The following is a 22,954-nucleotide window of genomic DNA, read 5'->3' on the forward strand; positions in this document are numbered from 1 at the left end:
TTACTTATAAATGGATGCTATCACAAGAACTAAGCTCTAATGCACTGAAAACAAAATGAATGTATTTTTAAATAATTTAGTGCATTAAGGTTTGACTGCAGTATTTGAGAAGGGAAGTTTCACATTGATTTTAACTCAGAGTACTCTTTATCAGGAGTATTAACCTAAGTAGGAATTGGATGTAAAACTGGTATCCCTTGTAAAAGGGTAAAGATAAAATTCACAGATAAGATACACAAAATAATAGTTTTTTTTCCAAAACATCAATGTGAGAGAGACTCATCGATTGGTTGCCTGCACCCCAACTGGGGCTGGGTATTGAGCCTACAACCAAGGTACATGCCCTTGACGGGAATCAAACGCAGGACCCTTCAGTCCCTGCTCTATCCACTGAGCAAAACTGGCTAGCGAGGGCAACAATAGCTTCCTTTGAAGGCAGTTTTAGTTTTATAAATATCAATGACATTTTAAGAACATAATTATTATGTTCAGAAATTTAATTGTTGCCATGGCCCCTGAAAGAATTTGCATTTTATAAGTTTGTAATCTTGTAGTCACATTTTCTAACTGCACTATTAAAGCTAAAATTGCATTCTCATTTTTTGTATCTCTTTAGTGTACATATTTTCCTTATCTTACACTTTTGGTAGATTTACATTACTGTAGGTTTCTCACTTAGTTTTAGAATGTTTGAATAAATTTGATAATATATGCTTACATGGTATTAGATTCATTAATCTTAAATAGATTTCTAGCAATTAATTTGAAATCATGCTACCATTTATTTTTCTTCATGAGAACATTTGGAATGCTTTTAAAGCTTAAACCATTATCTTTTGGTAGCTGTCCAGAACTTGGTTTCCTTCATCCTTTAGCATTGTATAACTGCATTTTCTAGATCTTTATATTGCTAATTCCTGATAAACAACCATTTTGTATCTACCAAGTATTAACCAAAGCCATGAATTTGCATTGTAACTGGGCTTGTCATTTAAACAAAGTATCTACATTCCTATTTCATACTAAACTTTTACAATCAGACACTTTTGCCTAAAAATTAATATTGGGCTTACAAGGATACATAGGGGATAGGGCAGCAGTGGAAGATTTTACAGCTTGAAACTGCTCAGTATCTAGCTAATTAATCTATTCAGACAGGCCTAATCCACTTTCTAATTGTATGAGGAGCGAGCCCCATCTTTCTACCACTTAAATGACCTTAAAGAAAAAGAGTGATGTTAAATTTTCAGTAGTTAAATTTGGAGTACTGAGCCAGATCAGAGAAATCCTCAATCAAAATTGGACTCCAGTTTCATGGTGTTATCACTTGGTGACTGACTAGGAGAACTTGGATTCCCGCATCTTTTATGATCATATGACTAACTTCATTTTCCAGATCATCACACTATATTGCTAATTACTGATCAACAAGCGTTTGTACTCCTACAGCAAGCTGAGGGTAGCCTTGGTGTTCTCTCTCCAGCTATAACCCTAACCAGGCTTTTGACCTTCCGTCTGTAATGCACTTCCCCATTTGTCACTGGGGCCAACGTGGTATGTCAATGGGCGGCAGATTTGGTGGCACTTCCACTGGCTGAACTCTGGGTCGAGTCCAGGATGGGAATTTAGTGGGTGGAGAGGCTGCGGCAGGACAGTGAAGTCAGCACGGCCAGCGACAGGAAGCCGGGCTTCGCGGCAGCCTTCCCGGAAGCCGGCCGGCTGGCCCCAGCCCCGTCCGTCCGGGGCCGGTGCGGGAGGAAAAGGCCGGCCGGCAGGTCCTCGTGCACGGAGATGCCCCGGGAAAGCCCCTCCGGCTACGATGACAAAACGCCCGCCCGCCCACCTTCCCTCCCAGCCTCGGCAGCCCACTCCCCTCCCCTGGGGCCTCTCCGGGCGGCACACGCGGCCCGCCAGACCCGCGCCGCGGAGACAGCTCAACGTCCCGCCCCGCGCGCGCACCCCCGCGCCCTCCCGTTGGCGCGTTCCGGCCTCGGCGCGCCGCCGGCTCCCCTCGCCCCCAACCTCTAGCACACCTCGGCGGCGGCGAGCGGCCCGGGGAGGGCCCGGCGCCGGGAGGTAGGCGCTGCCCGCCGTCCGCGGCGACGCGCACGCAGACCTGCCTCTCCCAGGCCTTCTCACGCCGGCCGCGGGCGGGCGGGCGCGCACGCCGAGTGACGCCGGAGGAGGAAGCGCAGCGCCCCTTCCCCTCCCTCGCCGCCCGGGCCCAGCGGGAGCCCCCCAGTGCGCCTGTGCGGAGGCCTACTTGATTATGTGTGCCCTCTCCGGGCTGCAGCGCTAGCCGCCGGGCGGAGGTGGGGAGGGAAGAAGACCCGGAGGAGGCGGAGGAGGCGGTGGAGGGGAAGTGGGGGGGAGTCAGCAAGGATATGGCTCCTGACTCCTGTGCGGAACGTGAGTGACTGAGCGGCAAAGCCCGAGTGAGCGAGTGGCCGATTGGCGGGCGTGGGCCGGGCGCCGGGAGGGAGCGGGAGCGCGGGTGGCTGGCTGTGCGGAGGGGTCGGGGGGGGGGGGCGGGAAGCACTAACTGGCTTGCATGTGTTTTTTAATGGTCCCCCCAACTCCCTCTTAGATGGTCTCTAGCGACCGGCCCGTGTCTCTGGAGGACGAGGTCTCCCATAGTATGAAGGAGATGATTGGAGGCTGTTGCGTTTGCTCAGACGAGAGAGGCTGGGCCGAGAACCCACTGGTTTATTGCGACGGGCACGGCTGCAGCGTCGCGGTGCATCAAGGTAAACACCCAACCGCCCGCCGGGCCGAACCGGGCCCGCTCCCAACCGTCACCGCGTCCCCCACCGGGGCAGCAACTGCCAGCTCCCCCCGCCCCTCCCCCGCCCCGCCCCGCCCCGCCCCGTTCCGCGGCCCGGGATGGACTCCGCGGGGCCTCGGCGGGGCGCGGCGGGGGTGGGCTGTGCGTGTGGGAGAAAGTGCGTGTGGCCTGGGCTGTCATGTGATTCGGCGCTCACTCTCTCAAGTGTCATTTGGCCGCCGCCTGCGCCCGGACCCGGGGGTCTGGAGACTTGGGGGCCGTGGTTGGAGGAGGGGGCTGCGGGAGGGGGCGGAGTGCGGGGGGCGGCAGGGCTTGCCCCCCTCGGCGGGGTTACCTTGGCTGTGGGTTCGGGCACGTGTAGACCCCTCCCCCTTTGGGCTCGCTCCCTCCCGTCTGCCGCAGTGTGTCTGGGGACTTCCTGTGGCATGGAAGCAGCCTGGGAACGCCGCTCCCCGCTCCGGGGCGTGGGGGAGGGGGCCGAGGGGCTGCCTGGCCGCTTCAGATCGGGGCGGGGAGGCTCTGCGGCCGCCCCTCCGGCTTTCTGGCGGAGGCTCCGCTGCTGGGGACCCGCAGCTCGCTGCGGGAGGAGGGCGGAGGTCGCGCCGCAGTGGTGCTGCCGCAGGAGTGCCTGGCTGCACCGGCTTGGGCTGCTGGATGTGTTCCGTGGCCAATCAGGCCACTTCCTCAGCATCAGTGACTGAAGAGAAAAAGAGGAGGTGGTGCCACCAGTGATTTGGGGGAGCATCGTAGTTTATTTCTGGGTGTTTCCACTCAGTGAGGTTGGTTGATACTCAAAAAAAGCCTAGGACACTAGCAAGACAGTTTTCTGGACATTGACCTTGAATGTGGTAAGGAAGTGAGGCAACCTAGATAATTTTTTGGTGGCTCTTACACTCCTCATTATTCACCAACCCGCCCCATTCCCATTTCTGAATCTGGCATTGAGTGATGAATAAGTGGGGCTAAAGTGCATTCTTTAGAATGGAATCTTAGAACTGGGAAGGGAGACTTAGGAGGTAGTGAATTAACCTGAGAATGCAGTTATTCCCATTTTCCTTTAAAGAACAAGGTTGCACAGCTTCCTTTCTTAAGGAGTAAAAAATGTGTTGAAACTAGATACTAATTTTGTGATCTTAGAAAACTGGTATATAGTATTTGCATTCCAGTATTTATTGTCATTGGTGGAGGTATTTCTTATGAATTGGATGATAAATTAATCAGGTTTTGATAAGTAATCTCATCTCAATATAGAAAATGTTCATTTAAGTCTTAAATTTTTTTTAAAGTTAATTTTCTTCTCTCCAGTACTTCTGAATTGAAATATGTTTTTGGACACTCATGTAGTGTTTCTTGGCTGATAGAACATTTTGGAGATTTAAAAATTTGTGCTGATTTTATATTCTTTAAGTGCTTTCCAATATTTAAGATATTTTCAAGTTTCCTTTGAGTGCACTCATTCGAGAATGTCAATTAGATGTTAGTGTTTTTAGGAAAATTTCAATTTTGAGTTAATTACATATTATAAAAACAATTTTTAAAAAACAACTAGACTTAGATATGTGATATATATTCATACTTATTGGAACATTCACATATATTTAGGAATGTTCACTTTTTATAAGTAACAGCTTTATTGAGATGTGATTTACATGCCTTACAATTCACCCACTTAAAGTGTACAGTTCACTTTTTTTGTGTGTATTCACTAAGTTTTTTATCCATTACCACAATTTTAGAACATTTTCACCACCCTAACAAGAAGCCTTGTACTCTCATTTCTACTCAACTCCCCAGGCAACCACGGTCTCTATAGATTTGCCTATTTGGGAAGCATTTCACTTTTTTTTCCCAAATGTGTTTTTATTGATTTTTAGAGAGAGGATAGGTGAGAGATAGAGAGATAAAAACATTGATGAGAGAGAAACATCATCCATGGGCTGCCTCCTGCACGTCCCCTACTGGGAATTGAGCCCAGAAAGTGAAACCCAGTCATGTGCCCTGATCTGAATCAAACTGATGACCTCTTGGTTCATGGATCGAGACACTGAACTACTGAGCCACACCGGCCGGGCTCATTTCACTTTTACATTTAATTTTCTTTTCTGCAGTATCTGTTGCTCATTTTGAAAGATGATTTGGAAATATTTTCATTGGACTTATCTAAAATGATTGCTTCTTAAACTGCAGGATATAGGAATGAATTAATTTCTGAGTTAGTCTATAAAAATCTAATCATGTGTTAAATTTTGCCTAATATTCCTATCATAAAAGAATAATTAAAATTGTAATGTTTATACTTAAATGAAATAACATAATTGGCATTTTAACATTTTTATTATGTCATACGATTTCAACTAAGATAATATATGTGTTAAATATAGATATAAAATGTTTTAATTTTCTACAAAGCAGGAGGTTTACATTAATAGTTTGAGAGGTAATTAGTTTAATAGGGCTTTGAAAGGGTATTTGATTTTCCATAATTCTTTATTCTTAACATAATTTAAAACATTTTATTTCCCGACAGCTTGCTATGGCATTGTTCAAGTACCCACTGGACCATGGTTTTGCAGGAAATGTGAATCGCAGGAGAGAGCAGCCAGAGTGGTAAGGACTGTTTATCAAAAACATTAAAATACTTTACTGAGTAGCTTAGGATGTTATGTACATGTTTCAGTTTGAAGGGTTGTCAGTCTGTTGTTCAAATATTGATTTTGGGCCAAACATTGACTTACAGTTTTAAACCAATTTTATAAAACCTGAAAAAGAAATTGAACAACATAAGCATATGTTGATGGATACTTTGAGCAGATAATACATAAAGTTGTATTTTAGTTTATTGGCCCTAACTACTGGTTTGAAGGTTAAATTGGCTAATCATAGTTAGAATATAATGACAGTAGGACATAAGTTATACTGATAATTCTGTCAAGTTCTTTTTAGTGAATAAAAAACACATTAAGAATTTAGCGATTCATACTTTTTGCTATGTCTGCACATGTATAGTTTAACTTTGCTCAATATTTTCCGACATTCAATCCCTTTGGCAAAACAACATAAAAGATCTTTCTTTTTTACTTAGCTGGCGGCTACCTTCTTTCTAAACACTTAAAAAAAAGTTTTTATTGATTTCAGAGAGAGGAAGAGAGAGGGAGAGAGAGATAGAAACATCAATGATGAGAGGCAATCATTGATTGGCTGCCTCTTGTACACTCTCGACTGGGGATCCAACCTGAAACCCTGGGCATGTGCCCTGACTGGGAATTGAACTATGACCATCTGGTTCATGAGTTGACGCTCAACCACGGAGCCACACCAGCAGGTCCTGAACACTTTTGTAAACCACCTGTAACAGTGAGGGAGTAATGTTTGTTTATTTATTTATTTTAAATATGCTTTTTATTGTATCCAGGGAGGAAGGAAGAGGGAGAGATAGAAACATCAATGATGAGAGAGAATCATTGATTGGCTGCCTCCTGCACGCCCCCTACTGGGGATGAAGCCTGCAACCCATGCATGTGCCCTGACTGGGAATTGAACCTGTCGTCCTGGTTCATAGGTCAATGTTCAACTGAGCCATGCTGCCTGGGTGGTATGTTTATTCTTTATGGCCAAAAGCATTTTTCTAGTTGAACTTTTGGATCTATCAGGGAGAAATAGATGTAATATTCATTAATCATATAAAAGCATTATCATTTGAAATGTTATAGTTCCTTTTGGTATTGACTAGAGAATTTGACAGAAGGTAGGGAAGAAACATTTCAACTTCTCTACATGTATAGTAAAAACAGAATCTTTTATTTTTATAGCCTGAGTAAATGGCTGAATAGCCTATCTAGGTTTGTGAAATTCAGAGCAGTATTCTGTTGATATGTTTTGTTTGAGTGTGAAAATGCACTGTAGCAGAATTATAGCTATTGATCAAATGTTACCATAATGGGAATTAACAAATGGAGGATGAAATCAATAAAAAATGTTAAGACTTGATGTGGTAGCATACATAGGTGTACTTATGTCTTTTTTGCCTCTTTGTGTAGCATGTTATGATTTGGGGTTCTTGAGTCACCAAGCAAAGGAAGTTATACTTTATTAGTAAACACTGACAACTAAGGTGAGGCTCTTCCAGCGGTGTTACAATAGATTCAGGGCCAGAGAAAGATTAGAAAATAGGAAAGGTGGGTATCAATAGAGGGAGGATAAAAGTATTGTGAATGGGATTGATAAAATGCCAACATTATTTGTCTTAAATGCCCCCTGTTGCCTGTTTTTATTCCTTTAGCCTCTAAGGCAGCGGTTCTCAACCTGTGGGTCGCGATCCCTTTGGGGGTCGAACGACCCTTTCACCGGTTGCCTAAGACCATCGGAAAACACATATATAATTACATACTGTTTTTGTTATTAATCACTATGCTTTAATTATGTTCAATTTGTAACAATGAAATTGGGGGTCACCACAACATGAACTGTATTAAAGAGTTGCGGCATTAGGAAGGTTGAGAACCACTGCTCTAAGGGCATGGTCAAGATATTAGGGTGAATAAAGTAGTTATCTAAAAAGTATATTGGAGGATGCATTTTTTTAATCCTTAAATTTTGTTATTTATTGATTTTAGAGGGGAAGGGGGAAGAGAGAGAGAGAAAGAGAGAGAGAGAAAAAGAGAGAGATCTGTTCCACCTGGGTTCAACCCCACCACTTTGGTGTATCTGGATGATGCTCTAACCAACTGAGCTACCTGACCAGGGCTTGAGGATGCATTTTATTTCAGCTTTATTTGATGAGATGATGTGGGGGCAATTAAAGGTTTTAAAGAAGAGACACAACCTCCTTTAAATTTCTGTAGTGTACAGTTGTAAAAGTTAGGTCCTTTGTAAGAAACAAAAACTTATTCCAAGCTAAAATAAGCGAAGAAAGAGCATTTTATTTTAAGGATAAAGGAGCTAAGAACCAGAACATGGAAATGTATGCATGACCTAGAAAGGGAATTGAATTAGTCTTAATCTTATTTCTGGTTTTCTCTGTGTCTGCTTTATTCTTTCTGCAGATTTTCTCTGCTGCTTTCTACAACAATCAATAGTTAACTTTTTCTGACTGTTTACTATCTGTCAGATACTTTGCTGAATGTTCTATACCAATTCTCTCCTTTAATCAACCTATCAAATCTATGAGGTTATTCATTCTCATTTTATGGATAAGGACAACATAGTTTTAAGAGCAATACATATCGAGTTGGAGTCTGGGCTGTGATTAATTTTTCAACTATCATGTTATATGTGAAAGATGGGCATACTTCAGCTCCTAATACTTTCTACCTCCTGTATCAAGAGACTACATCTCAGTCTGAATGTCATGTTCCTTTGGGGGAAAAAATGAAAACAAAACTTTTGGCTTGGCTTGGATGAGGTACCTAGATCATCAGTTGGCCATGGCTAGACAATATGGTTGAGTGGTTCAGACACAGGGAGATCTCTGTTGTTTTGGGATAGCTCACTTCTCAGAGAAAGTGGAATTATGAGCTGGTGGTACCTTGACAGATACTGAAGAGTAAAAATCCAGAACAGTGAAAACAGTATTTTTAGACAAGTAGTTTGGTAGTATATAGAATGGATTTGAAAGGGAATTTAGAAACAGAAAGACTTAGAATGCTATTAATATAAAACTGTGAGAGTAGAAAGGGGGGGAGTAAAAAGAAAGGGAGCATTTTGAAGGATGAAATGATAGAAATGGATATTGAGTATTGAGTAAAGGAGAGGGAATAATCAAAGACCTTGAAATGTCAAGGTTGATCATTCGGGAATGGTGATACCATTAATAGCAATACAGTGATAGTAATAGAGGAGGGAGAACAAAATTGAAGAGTAAGGAGAATTTTAGTTTTGGGCATGTTGGTTTTGATGCTGCTAGGATTTTTCATTGGAAATTTATGATTAAAATAGTGGAGTCAGGTTAAAGTTGGAGCTACGTAGAAGGAAGACAGGGAACCAAATGATATTTTCTTGCTGGAGAAAAGGAGAAGTGAAGACAGGACTATGGTGAATACTCACATGTGGAAGACTAAGAAAACATGATACCAAGGATGAATAATGAACTTCAGGAAGGGAGAATTACAGGTATAGTAGCAACACAGACAAACAATTGGTTTTTCAGGAAAGAATAGTTGATAGTGACATTGCTGCCAAGGGTGCTGGACTAAAAAACGTTCTTGAGATAGCAGTGATAGTTCCCTGGTTTGGGCAGAATGCTCGTTATAGGGCATTGAAGAGAATAGAGATTGTAGGATTAGATTGAATTTTATTTTTCAGAAAGAAATTTTTTTTGGTTAATCCTCAGCTGAGGATATTTTTTCATTGATTTTTAGAGAGAGAGAGTGGGAGGGAGAGGGAGAGGGAGAGTGAGAGACAGAAAGAAACATCGATGTGTGAGAGACACATCGATTGCCTCCTGTACACACCCTGACCAGGGCCAGGGAACCTGCAACCGAGGTATGTGCCCTTGACCGGAATCGAACCCAGGACCTTTCAGTCTGCAGGCCGATGCTCTATCCACTGAGCCAAACCAGCTAGGGCTAGATTGAATTTTAAAAACATTAGGAAAGAGGAAAATAAAAGTAGGATTGGGGAAAAGTTTGGTTGATTTTTAAGGGAAGCTCTTTGTAGATAGGCATTCATAATTTAGTGAAAGCACTTGAATTGCTTTATTCACCGCAAGTATGAATGTTTTGTTGAGAAATTTTTTTAGACTTATACTACTTACTGATCATTATCATAGTAGTGAGAGGTTAAAATACTGATGACTATTTTTGTATTTAATGTGTATTTGTCGTTCTTAATTACCAGGCTGAAGAGAGATATTAGAAATTTTATCTACTTACATCATTTCAATGAGATACAGTGAGGATATTTGATATTTTAAATATTCTACTTCAAAAACAAGTTGAGAGTGAATCATGAAAAAAAAAATGGCCAAAAGCCAGTTAAGAATTTGCATTAATTAGGTATTGCTATTCTAGTGCTAAATGAAAGACTATTTCTTTCCTAAAGTAATTTTTTCCTCTGCCTCTTTATTATAGTTCTTCCTTGTTTCTTACATTGTTAGGGAGAAATTGCCAGATGGAATCAAAAGTCAAGGTTTTAGGGATTGACCTAGGGTTATATTATTTTATCAGAGGCCCGGTGCATGAATTCGTGCATGGATGGGATCCTGCCAGCCTGCCCCATCAGGCCCGACAGGGCCAGGGGGAGGGGCTGCAGGTGGTTGGCCGGCCGGCCCCGCCCCTTGATCGAACTCCTGGTGGAGGGGACAATTTGCATATTAGCCTCTTATTATATAGGATTTTAAAATTTTTGCTTAATGAAGCTATATAATGCAAGCAAATCACTATAAATCTGTAAAACCATATAAATTATATACTTAACTATATTAATTATATTTAATTCCAGTAAAATTATATTGATATACATTTAATTATCACAAATAATTCTGAGCAATTTAGGACATAAAATAAATACATATGTATTCCCCACCCAGAATGAACAGATGTTACTTATTCATATTTGCTTCAAACCTTCCCTTCTACTTAAAAGGAATAATAAAAGATTAAGTTGAAGTACTTTCTATACTCTCCTCAGTCTGAGTCCACCATTATCCTTTAGTGTCTGTTAGGCCCTTCTATATATATTTTTTCTTCCCAGTTTTACTGAGATATAATTGGTATATAACATTAATTTAACGTACAGCATATTAAATATGTTGCATCAAAATGACTACTGTAATAAGTTAACATTCATAAATCATCTCACATTTGCAAATATTTTTTCCTTTTGATGAGAACTTTTAAGATTTGCTACTCTGTTAGTAAACTTTCAGATATACAACACAGTATAGTTTTAAAAAAAATACGTTTTTATTGATTTTTAGAGAGAGGAAGGGAGAAGGATAGAAACATCGATGTGAGAGAAACATTGATCGCTGCTTCCTGCATGCCCCCCACTTGGAATTGAGCCCGAAACCCGCAACCCTGAGCATGTGCCCTGACCAGGAATTGAATCCGGGATCTCTTGGTGCATGGGTTGACACTCAACCACTGAGCCACACTGGCTGGGCAACTGCTTTTTTTTTTTTAAAATATATTTTATTGATTTTTTACAGCGAGGAAGGGAGAGGGATAGAGAGTTAGAAACATCAATGAGAGAGAAACATCGATCAGCCGCCTCCTGCACACTCCCCACTGGGGATGTGCCCGCAACCAAGGTACATGCCCTTGATCGGAATCGAACCTGGGACCCTTGAGTCCACAGGCTGATGCTCTATCCACTGAGCCAAACCGGTTAGGGCAACTGCTTGTTTTTTTAATAATATCTTGCTATTATTACTTTAAGGGCTATATGTTTTCCTTTATTTATTTGAACATTTAAAACCTTTTTAAAATTAATTTTAGAGAGAGAGGAAGGGTAGAGAGAGGGGGGGAGAGAGAGAGCGAGAGCGAGAGCGAGAGAGAGAGAGAGAGAGAGAGAGAGAGGACGAGAAACATTGATTTGTTTGTGACCTGACCAGGAATTCAGCCCTCAACCTTGGCATATGGGGATGATGCTCTAACCAAATGAGCTACCTGGTCAGGGCCAGAAAACCTACTTATTTTAAAACTCCTCGGAGATTTCGGAAGTTTTTCTTTTTCTTTGTTAGTTCAGGTGGTAGATTTCTTCATATACTATGTAATTTTTTACTGTGAGCTAATCTTTAGGATTTTTTTGTCTTAGGATTCCTCTTTCTCTAACCTGAATTTGTAAAGCTGTTACTGTGGGAGTGTTTGTATTTGCTCTGTAACTGTTAAGAATTGCCTTTGGCTGTTAGTAAAGACCAGATTATAGTGACTTCTACAAAATACGAATTTACAAATTCTTTTTTTGAAAAGGAGTTCAGAAAGGCATTTTAAACCTTTTATGACAACTCCGTGAAGTCACTAGGGATCAGATGTTTTTGTCTTCCTAATGTACCAACCAACCTTAGCACATGGTTTTCATTTTCAGGATTGTCCCACAATTATAGCATGGCAGCTGGAACTATAGTTATTGTAACTGCAGAATGAAGTTCGTGGCAGAGAGAAGGGGGAGGGTAAGGTTAAAAGTGGTTCTTCTTCCAGCCAAGTTATCCTCTTAAAAAAGTTTTCCTGGAAACTCCACTCAACAATATATACTTAATTTTGCTGGCTCTTAATTGTTAGAGAGACTTTAAAATATGGGCCCATTGGTGAACTCAGTAAAATCAGAGAACTCACTCTCTTAGCCTAGGCTTGAGTTTCCTGTTTTTCTAGGGTGACTCCTCTACTTAAGTTTAGAACAGGCATCTCACTATAGTGCAGCTTCTCTAGTCTTAGCGATCCAGGCCATGTTTTTCTAGTACAGCTTCCCCTTTAGTGGTGGGAGTAGGCCCTTAACCTAGTTCCTGTCCTTATGCAGAGAGGCCAGTTAGAGCTTCTGCACATTTAGGGTTTATGCTGGTGCCATAGTTAACCCCAACTTCTAGGGCAGTGGTTCTCAACCTTCCTAATGCCTCGACCCTTTAATACAGTTCCTCATGTTGTGGTGACCCCCAATTTCATTGTTACAAATTGAACATAAAGCATAGTGATTAATCACAGAAACAATAGGTAATTATGTATGTGTTTTCCAATGGTCTTAGGCGACCCCTGTGAAAGGGTCGTTCGACCCCCAAAGGGGTCGAGACCCACAGGTTGAGAACTGCTGTTCTATCATCATTGACTGCTTCAGTTTCAACTAATGTTCATTCTTTAAGTTCTTTTTTATTTCTGTCACCTGGAGATTTACCATTATCTACAAATTTAAAAATTGTTTTCAAATTTATTTTTCTTTGACTTTTGAGTGCAAGAAGCCAGGGTGGGGTGTCCCTAGTTGCACTTTAAATAAAAAAATTATATGTAACTTTATTTCTGTACAAGTTTTTTAGCCCTTATACTTTAAATAGAAATGCCTTCAAAGTTAAACATTTGCTAACATTCTTTCTTAATGCTGAGTCATATCTAATATTTGCTTTTAAAATATTCAGTATACTATCCTAAATTCCTATAGCTTTGAAAGAGGTTTTTTAAATTTATTTATTTACTTACTTACTTATTTATTTATTTATTTATGTTTTGCAATGTTTAGACTGTTTCATTGAAGTACAAAATTGTTGGAATTAAGCTAAGTAGAAATACATAGTAAATATTTACAAAAACATAGATAACACCACTGAAGTCACACACATGTAAAATGCAGAAAGATATTAAAAAGTTTGCAAGTTGAAAATTATGGAGATTTCCCAGAATGAATATTAACAACTCACTGATGAGTATGGCATCAATAAATATGTACGATCTTTGAGTGAATGTTGACCCCACTCTTTTGCAATCTAGTGTTTTCTAGAAATTTTTTTCTTTGGGAAATTAAGACTCAGAGGCAGCAAGAAGAGAAAAGTCAAAAGTTGAGATAGTCATATAACTTATGGTCTGATTTCCTTCATCCTATTGTTTTTGTTGAGGTTAAACAGCCAGGGTGTTTTTTGAAAAAGGAGATTTTAAAAAGTTAAGAGATTAGTGCTTACCACCATAGATAAAATAGCAAGTAGCCAATTTTTGTTGTCTCTCTTCTTGATTCCTTTCTTTCACTGTGAGAAAAGGCTAGCATAACTTAAGTTGACCTGAAGTGTTTTAATACATGTTTGTATCCCCCCCCCCCCAAATATACTATTATTGATTTCAGAGAGGAAGGGAGAAGGGAGAGAGAGACAGAAACATCAGTGATGAGAGGGAATCATTGATAGGCTGCCTCCCTCACGCCCCACACTAGGGATCGAGCCCACAACCCGGGCATGTGCCCTGACCAGGGGTTGAACTATGACCTCCTGGATGATGCTCAACCACTGAGCCATGCCAGCCTGGCTGTATCCTTTTGTAACATTCCTACATAAGTAGTAAGAGAAATGAAAACATGGTATCTTTGTAAGATACATTGCCCAGCATATGGTACCTATTTATTCCTTTTTTTGTTGTTTAGACTTAATTTTATGTTTATCAAAGTGTTATGCACTTAGTCAAAGTCAGGTAGTACCAAAAGCTTCTCTTTACACACAAAATAGTACCTCACTGCTTGACTCTTGAATACTCATCTCATTCTTCAGGGGCAACACCTTTTGGTATTTCTATATTTATTTTTTAATATATTTTTATTGATTTCAGAGAGGAAGGGAGAGAGAGAGCTAGAAACATCAGTGATGAGAGAGAACCATTGATTGGCTGCCTCTTGCACGCCCCATACTGGGGATCAAGCCCACAACCCAGACACGTGCCCTTGACCGGAATTGAACCCAGGATCCTTCAATCTGCAGGCCAACGCTCTATCCACTGACCCAGTCTAACTAGGGCTACTTCTATATTTCTAATATGAATGTCTAAGCATCAATATTTGACATACCATTTTTATTTTTTATTTTTTATTATTATTTTTTTTTACCTTTCAATAATAATTTTTTTGTGTTGTTTTCTTTTTTTTTTTTAATTTTATTAAATCTTTATTGTTCAGATTACATTTGTTCCTCTTTTTTTCCCCATAACTCCCCTCCTCCCAGTTCCCGCCCCCCCCCCTCCGCCCTCACTCCCCACCCACTGTCCTCATCCATAGGTGCACGATTTTTGTCCAGTCTCTTCCCGCATCTCCCATTCCCCTTTCCCCCCCAAGAATAGTCAGTCCATTCCCTTTCTATGTCCCTGATTCATTGTAATCACCAGTTCATTCTGTACATCAGATTATTTATTCACTTGATTCTTAGATTTACTTGTTGATAGATGCATGTTTGTTGTTCATAATTTGTATCTTTACCTTTTTCTTCTTCTTCCTCTTCTTAAAGAATACCTTTCAGCATTTCATATAATGCTGGCTTGGTGGTGATGAACTCCTTTAGCTTTTCCTTATCTGTGAAGCTCTTTATCTGACCTTCAATTCTGAATGATAGCTTTGCTGGATAAAGTACTCTTGGTTGTAGGTTCTTGGTATTCATCACTTTGAATATTTCTTGCCATTCCCTTCTGGCCTGCAAGGTTTCTGTTGAGAAATCAGCTGACAGTTGTATGGGTATTCCCTTGTAGGTAATTGAGTCTCTTTCTCTTGCTGCTTTTAAGATTCTCTCTTTGTCTTTTGCTCTTGGCATTTTAATGATGATGTGTCTTGGTGTGGTCCTCTTTGGATTCCTTTTGTTTGGGGTTCTCTGCACTTCTTGGACCTGTAAGTCCATTTCTTTCACCAGGTGGGGGAAGTTTTCTGTCATTATTTCTTCAAATAGGTTTTCAATATCTTGCTGTCTCTCATCTTCTGGCACCCCAATAATTCTGATATTAGTGCTGTCATTATTTCTTCAAATAGGTTTTCAATATCTTGCTGTCTCTCATCTTCTGGCACCCCAATAATTCTGATATTAGTGCGCTTGAGGCTGTCCCAGAGGCTCCTTACACTATCTTCGTATTTTCGGATTCTTTTTTCATTTTGCTTTTCCGGTTGGGTGTTTTTTGCTTCTTCGAATTTCAAATCTTTGACTTGATTCTTGCGCTCCTCTGGTCTGCTGTTGGGTGTCTGTATAATATTCTTTATTTCAGTCAGTGAATGCTTAATTTCTAGTTGGTTCTTTATCACAACATCGAGGGTCTCATTAGTTTTCGTGAGCCTCTCATCAAGTTTATTGGCAGCTTCTAGCACATTATTGCAAGCCCTCAAAATTGCATTTTTTAGCTCTATATCCTCCATTTCTGTCATGTTTTTTTGTCTCCGCATTTTTTATGCTTTCTTGGTGCACCCCCTAGTGGTCTTTGTGCGCAGTCTTGTTCTAGTTAAGCCTTGATTGTTGTAGTTAATACTAGAGGGATTTGACCACCAGGCTGACTGGCTGTGAGAATCAGCTGTGGGAAAACTTCTGTCCTCTGGAGAGGTGCTAATCTAGCCTTTGCCTGAGGCGATCCAGCACATGGCTCTGCACAGGGCTTGGGCGGGGCGGGCTCAACAGGGCGGGCGGAGGGAGCAGTTATGGTTGCTCTCAGTGTCGTTCCCAGAGGCTCTGCTTCTCAGAACCCCAGCCATCGCTGCAAACCTCGGAGAGAAAGCTGCCCTCACGTTCCAACTGATGCCAGACAATCCCGCTTCTCCCGTTTGAGTCTGAGTCCCTAGAGACTTGCCCGGATCTGGAGCTCAGAGTCTGAGACTCCCTCCTGATTGAAAACGACAACCGCGCCCTCAGCCACCAGCCCGCTCTGCGCGCGCACCTCCGCACCTTTTTATTTTCCACACTGCGCCTCCTCTGAGCCTTGTTATGCTGTTCTCTCTCCTTCTAGTTGAAGAGTCTCTCCTCAGCCAGCCTTCCTGTGGTTCTGGGTGATGTCTGTTCCGCTTTTAGTTGTATTTTTGAAGTGGTTGTTTGCGGCAGCAATCTCCAGTGTTTACCTATGCCGCCATCTTGGTTCCTCTCGACATACCATTTTTAGATGTTGTCTTTTACTGCATCACACATTTTGGTTAAATCAATAATACTAAATAATAATTACATTATTCCAACTATTTAAATGTTTTGTTATTTTTTAAGCAAAGTATACTTTCTTCATATAATTTTCCATTTGGTTAATGAGTCAGGTAGTCTATAAATTCAAATTTTCTTTTCTTTACCTACTCCTTTCCTTTTCCTCTACCTCTCTTCACCGTCTCCTCTCCCTCCTTTTTCTCTTCCTGTCTTCTTCCTCTCTTCTCCCCTTCCTCTCTCCTCTCTTTTGTTCTTCTCCCTTCTCTGCCAACATCTTTTCTCTCCTTTCTCTTCTCCCTCCTTCCCTTCCTCTACCTTTCCCTCCTCTACCTTTCCCTCTTCCTCCTTTCCTTTTAAACTGGGAGACCTTCCTCTAAGCACCATCTCCCCTGCTCCCATCCGGGCTGGTTTCTCTTTAGGCCTGGAACTTTCTTCACTATCATCTTGGGAGTTTCTTTGCTTTTTGCTTATTTTGAATTCCCTGTTTTCTAACTCTTCACTCTCCCATTTCTTCTTTAATGTTTTATTTTTTTGTTTTGGCTGGTAAATCTTCTAGCAGCTTCATAGGAAAAGGTGTATGAGAAAGAAATTTTTAAATTCTTGCATGTAGTTTTACCATCTTGCTTGATTGATAGTGTGGGTGAGTAGAATATTTGGTAATCATTTTCCTTCAGAATTTTGAAGATATTTCTCCACTGGTTTTTAGGTTTCAGTATTTTTGTTAAGTCCCACGAGGTTCTGATTTCTAATCTTTTATATGTGATTGTTCTCTCTGGATTTAATATTTTTTCCTTATCTACCTTATTTCTGATACTTACATGTTTTTATTGATTTTATTTTATTTTTTTTAAAATATATTTTTATTGATTTTAGAGAGGAAGTGAGAGGGAGAGAGTGATAGAAACATCAATGATGAGAGAGTCATTGAATGGCTGCCTCCTGCACACTCCCTACTGGGGATCAAACCTACAACCTGTTCATAGATTGATGCTCAACCACTGAGCCACGCGGGCTGTACTTTTTTTTTTTTTTTAAATATATTTTATTGATTTTTTACAGAGAGGAAGGGAGAGGGATAGAGAGTCAGAAACATCGATGAGAGAGAAGCATCGATCAGCTGCCTCCTGCACACCCCCTACTGGGGATGTGCCTGCAACTGAGGTACATGCCCTTGACCGGAATTGAACCTGGGACCCTTCAGTCCCCAGGCCGACGCTCTATCCAGTGAGCCAAACCGGTCAGGGCTCCTGGGACTCTTTTCATTAGTTTCTTTACACTATTTGTTTTGGCTTGTCTTGTTAAAGACTTTGCTTAAAAATCTGGTCACTCTTAGCCATCAAATTCATAATGAGTGGATTGGAAGCTCTGTATGGGCAGGGATTGTTGGCTGGTTAGCTTCATTAAAGGTGATTTAGCTGGGTTCTTCTATTAGGAGACCACCAACTGGGTTAGTTTATTTGGAGGAAAATCATCCATTTAGGATTGACCAACTTAGTTACCAATATTTTTTGAGTCAGGTGGTTGCTGGACTTTCACTATTTAGAATTAGATTCTCAGTTACTTCCTTTTTCAGTATGATATCCCTTTCCTTAGCTGTGCCTGGTGTCTCCAATTCTAGATTTCCTCCTTTACTCTTTTTGCAGTTTTCTAGTGTCGGGGAGAGACAGGTAATGTGTAGTGTAGAAGGAAATTGGGAGGGAGGTGTGTGATTGTTTGTCAGTTTATACCCATTTCTTTCTGTTTTTAGCCTTACCTGAACCCATCCCTCCCAGGTACATACACCACCACTGCGCTTGTACAACTCCCCGCCCCCGGATGCCTGGTGCCTAAAATTCTTCCAGTTTCTGGTGCTATGTGGTCCAAGGTACATTGCCTTTGGGCTTGTCTTATTGCAGCAACCTTTTCTGATCTGTTAAGTCATATTATACTTGTCTCTTTCATAGCTTGCAAAACTTTATAGTTGTTGTCTTCCCTTTTGTTCTTTTTGTCTGTGTGGCTTTATGCCCTTTTTATATAATTTAGTGGGATATTAGGAAGGAGAGAAGGTAGTTTTTAAGTAGAATTAAATACCTGTAGCTTGTGATATTGTCTTTTCCCATTTCTCCCAGGGTCTTGTTTTATTTTTTGGTCTGTCATTTTTACTTTTTCCCCAGTCAGCTCACAAACATTTTTGAATCTTTCTATGGATTCTACGTTCCCTTCACGTTTTTCACCTTTCTGTCTTTCCTCTTTTCACTAGCAAACTTCCTAGAAGAATAACACCATTTGTTATCTTTGCTTCTCCAACTTCTTTTTATAGTCTAACCTTAGTTGTGCTTAATGATTGAGATATAATTTAGTTTTCATTTTATTTTATTTTTAAAATAGATTTTTATAGATTTCAGAGAGGAAGGGAGATGGGGGGGAGGGGAGAGAGAGAGAGAGAGAGAGACAGACAGACAGACAGACAGACATCAGTGATGAGAGAGAATCATTGATGGCTGCCTCCTGCAGGTCCCACCCTGGAGATCGAGCCTGAAACCCGGGCATCTGCCCTGACCAAGAATCAAACTGTGATCTGGTTCATAGGTTGTTGTTCAACCATTGAGCCATGCTGGCCAGGCTTAGTTTTCATTTTAAACAATAGCATATGAAGTCTGCAATTGCTAAACGCTTTCATCATGGACACTGTTTTATCTTTCAGTGAGCGTTATATAAAGATCGATGCACAAGAAATTCTTTTAATAATTTAGCATAAAGAAAATTGTCTCCCGTGAGGATCTGGTATATTTCCTCCTTTTTGATAGCTCTGTGACACACATTCTGTTTTTCTTTTTGTTTTGGCTACCAGGCAGCTTAAAACCAAATCAGGTCTTTAGCTACATCAGTTATATTTATCTGATTATTAGTATAGTTGTTCCCTCCTCATCTTCATCCTGTGGGGTGTAGAACTTCACCTCTTATCTCTGTTTCTCTGCGTGTTGATTTCATTCTCTCATACTACAGACTCTCTACTTCATGAGGCGGGAACAATGACTGCTGGCAGCTCTTGGCTCTCATCTTCCTAGCCCCTTCAACCAGAAGAAGGGGCTCTCTTGAAGAATCCTGGGAAGGACTCTGATTGGCCTGTCTTGGATCATGTTCTCAACATCCCTGTGGCTGGAGTGGGGAGGGTACTATGAATGACAACCCTCACTAGATCTACATAGTTGGAGTCAGGGGTAAGAGAGTTTCCCTAAATCAGGGGCTGTCCTCATATTGGCTTTCAAAGTTCATTTCTCTATTTTTTATTATTATAATATAGGTCCCTTATATGTAGGCTGCCTCAAATCCTTTTCTAAAAAAAACTAATGTAATGAATTTTCATAAAATATCACAAACGCCTTCCTGTTCATTCACCCTTCAAACCATTATATTTGTCTCTTAAGTCCATCATTCTATTGATTTTGTTAACTTTAAATGGCTATGTCTAAAATTTTTTTTTCAGTTTTTATTCTACTTGATCTACTTTTAGTATTTAAAACTGGTCAGTTAACCTTTCTTGCAAGACACACTCCTCATGATTTCTGGGAAGCTGCATTCTTCTCTGATATCTTTAAATATTGCTTTTCTGGATTCCCATTTGGTATTCTTTGCTTCTTTAAAGCTGAACTTAATGATTGCTTTTCTGGCCTGTTTATTTGATTACTTCACTTGAGGTAAACTTAGGCATGCTTATGGATATCTGTAGGCATCAGTATCACCTGAACAACTTTTTTCTAGTCTGTAGATCCATATTTGCAGTTGCCTCCTGGTTATCTATTTAGGTATCATAGGCGTCTTAAATTTAACTTCTCTACTTCTCTATTTTTTTTTTTTTTTTGGTCTAGATTATTGCAGCAGTTTAAATTATTTAATTTTTGATAAGATGATATGATACAGTTCAAAACTATAAAAATACACAGTGGAAGTTCTTCCTCCTAAACCTCTCTTATTTCCCCAGTTTTGTTTCCAAATTTCCCATTGTAATTTGATTTTTATTTATTTTACTGGCTTCTCTATGTATGTGCATGCTTATACATATATAGACTTTTGTTTTTCTTTTTTACAAAAAGATAGCATATTATACATACTTATAGTGAACTCCCTTATCTTTTCTGTTTTAAAATTTTCTTCTACAAAGCAAATATGATTATTGTTTCTAAATTTACTAGACTGTCTCTTAACTTAGTTCAGGGAAGATTTTTTTTCTGGTCCATGGTATTTTCACTAAAAGTATGTTATGTCCACTTACACATTTAATTTCTGCATAGTATATAGCTGGGTAAACACTTCCCACCCTTACCCCCAACACTAAAAATTCTAGTTCTGTAGTTACTCATTAGGGTTAGAAATTTATGGTGGTATTACTCTAGAGCCAATAGAAACTAAAGCTGCTCTAATGTGATGTAAATTTTTCTATTCCCAGTACCTCGTCCCTCCTGCTCCTGTTTTCACTTTTCCTGCTCTATCTTCTATATAACTCTGAGTAGACTAAGAACCCCAAAAGATTTTTTACATGCTGTTCTCCAGAGATGATACTTTTTTTTTTTCTTTTTTAATATATTTTATTGATCTTTTACAGAGAGGAAGGGAGAGAGAGATAGAGAGTTAGAAACATCGATGAGAGAGAAACATCGACCAGCTGCCTCCTGCACATCTCCTACTGGGGATGTGCCCGCAACCCAGGTACATACCCTTGACCGGAATCGAACTTGGGACCTTTCAGTCCGCAGGCCGACGCTCTATCCACTGAGCCAAACCGGTTTCGGCCAGAGATGATACTCTTAAGTGCTATGCTATAATATTCAAGTAAGTAACCAGAAGTGTTAAGACATATGTGTATGTGACTATCTTTGTCTTGATATTTTAGATTAGGGGAAAAATGAAAATAGCATCAATGTGGTGGAAATAGGAAATATATCAGCTCTAAGGATATTATAGTAAAATCTCAATGTAGCCCGACTGGCGTGGCTCAGTGGTTGAGCAGTGACCTATGAACCAGGAGGTCAAGGTTCGATTCCCAGTCAGGCCACATACCTGGTTGGTGAGCTCTATCTCCAGTTGGGGTTGTAGAGGAGGCAGCCAATCAATGATTCTCTCTCATCATTGATGTTTCTATCCCTCTCCCTCTCCCTTCCTCTCTGAAATCAATAAAAATATTTTTAAAAAATCTCACTATAATGGACTAATTTGGGCGAGGGGGATGTCCATTAAAAGCCGAAAGTCCATTATATAATAAGATAGGTTTTTCTGAATATGTATGCTAAAAAATTGACAAATTAGTTTACCTGTTTTTACTTATGTAGACATGTTTGTATGATAAAAAGTTAAGTATGTATGAAAGTTTAATTTCATTACTATAGTAATTTTAAATTTATACCAAATACGGCTAGTAAATGCATGCAATCACCTGTCACCGAGAGTAAACAAATACACATGGGTGGGGCATGGCTGGAACTGCTGCAGAAAGTCACTCCACCAGTTACCACTAGAAATGCTGTATGGTCATGTGCTAATCATTCCCTGAACATTATTTACAAGTGATTCTTGTAATTTTTATGTTGATGAAATTACTAGTGTTTTTCCAACATAAGGCTTATTTACTAAAATATGTTTAAAAAATAACCTGTTAATTTAATTATAAGCAAATCTTGGTTAAAAGCATTTTAAAATTAATAGGGCGTTAATTTTCACATATGACATACAGAACAAGAATATTTGTAAATCTAAAGTCTATTGAGGTCTGCAAAATTGAGGGTTTACTGTGTTCCTTCATGGTTGGATCTTTTTGGGAGGTTTATTAGTTTCTGCCATTGTATGTGTATGTTTCAAACCCCTGGTTCTTATTTTATTCTGTTTGTCTTTATAATATTTTTTCTCTTTTTAAATTTTATTTATTTATTAAATATTTTTATTGATTTTTAGAGAGAGAGAGGAAGGGAGAGGGAGAGAGACAGAAACATCAATGATGAGAGAGAATCATAGATCGGTTGTCTCCTACAGGCCCCCTACTGGGGATCGAGCCTGAAACCTGGGCATGTGACCTCTCGGTTCATAGTTGATGCTAAACCCCTGAGCCAAGCAAGCTGGGCATTTTTTCTTTTTAAAAAAAATAATTCTTTGTTGTTGAATATATTACATAAGTCCCCTCTTTTGGGGGAAATGGGATATTCTCTATATCTTTAAAGCAGCAGTTCTCAACCTGTGGGTCGCCACCCCTTTGGTGGTCGAATGACCCTTTCACAGGGGTCGCCTTAAACCACCCTGCATATCAGATATTTACATTACAATTCATAACAGTAGCAACAAAAATAATTTTATGGTTGGGTCACAACATGAGGAACTATTTAAAGGGCCAGAAGGTTGAGAACCACTGCTTTAAAGGATGGAAATATTTTGATGAGTTGTATCTCAGTTCAGGAAAGTTTCATTTTACTTAGATTTTCTAGAAGTTTTTTACATCTTATTGGGTAACACATGATTAATATTTATGGATGTTTAACTGCTTTTGCTAACTGATTTTTTGGGAGAAGCTCTGAGCTTTCTCTTCCAAACACATTCCATCCTTTGGTCTTCTTTGATTTATGGATCATAGATATGTCAAAGTATGTTTCTTT

The 22,954-nt window shown here is 40.1% G+C and overlaps 1 protein-coding gene across 8 annotated transcripts in view; it reads left to right on the plus strand.

Annotated features, from left to right (window-relative positions):
* The first annotated feature begins 2,359 nt into the window (after positions 1-2,359).
* The window catches only part of MLLT10 (MLLT10 histone lysine methyltransferase DOT1L cofactor), a 222,700-nt gene continuing 202,105 nt past the window's right edge, over positions 2,360-22,954 (plus strand). For 7 of the 8 annotated variants that reach the window (XM_070432655.1, XM_070432672.1, XM_070432682.1 and 4 more), the window contains exons 1-3: positions 2,365-2,435; positions 2,588-2,747; positions 5,313-5,392. In XM_070432655.1, the coding sequence (XP_070288756.1) occupies positions 2,588-2,747; positions 5,313-5,392 (240 nt within the window). In that variant the 5' untranslated portion in view covers positions 2,365-2,435. Of the gene's footprint in view, positions 2,436-2,587; positions 2,748-5,312; positions 5,393-22,954 lie in introns of all 8 variants that reach the window. The other variant, XM_070432664.1, reaches the window with a different exon arrangement.

Source organism: Myotis yumanensis, unplaced genomic scaffold (assembly GCF_028538775.1).
Source record: "Myotis yumanensis isolate MYYU_CA2020_CCGP unplaced genomic scaffold, mMyoYum1.0.hap1 SCAF_1, whole genome shotgun sequence".
NCBI classification, from domain to species: Eukaryota; Metazoa; Chordata; class Mammalia; order Chiroptera; family Vespertilionidae; genus Myotis; species Myotis yumanensis.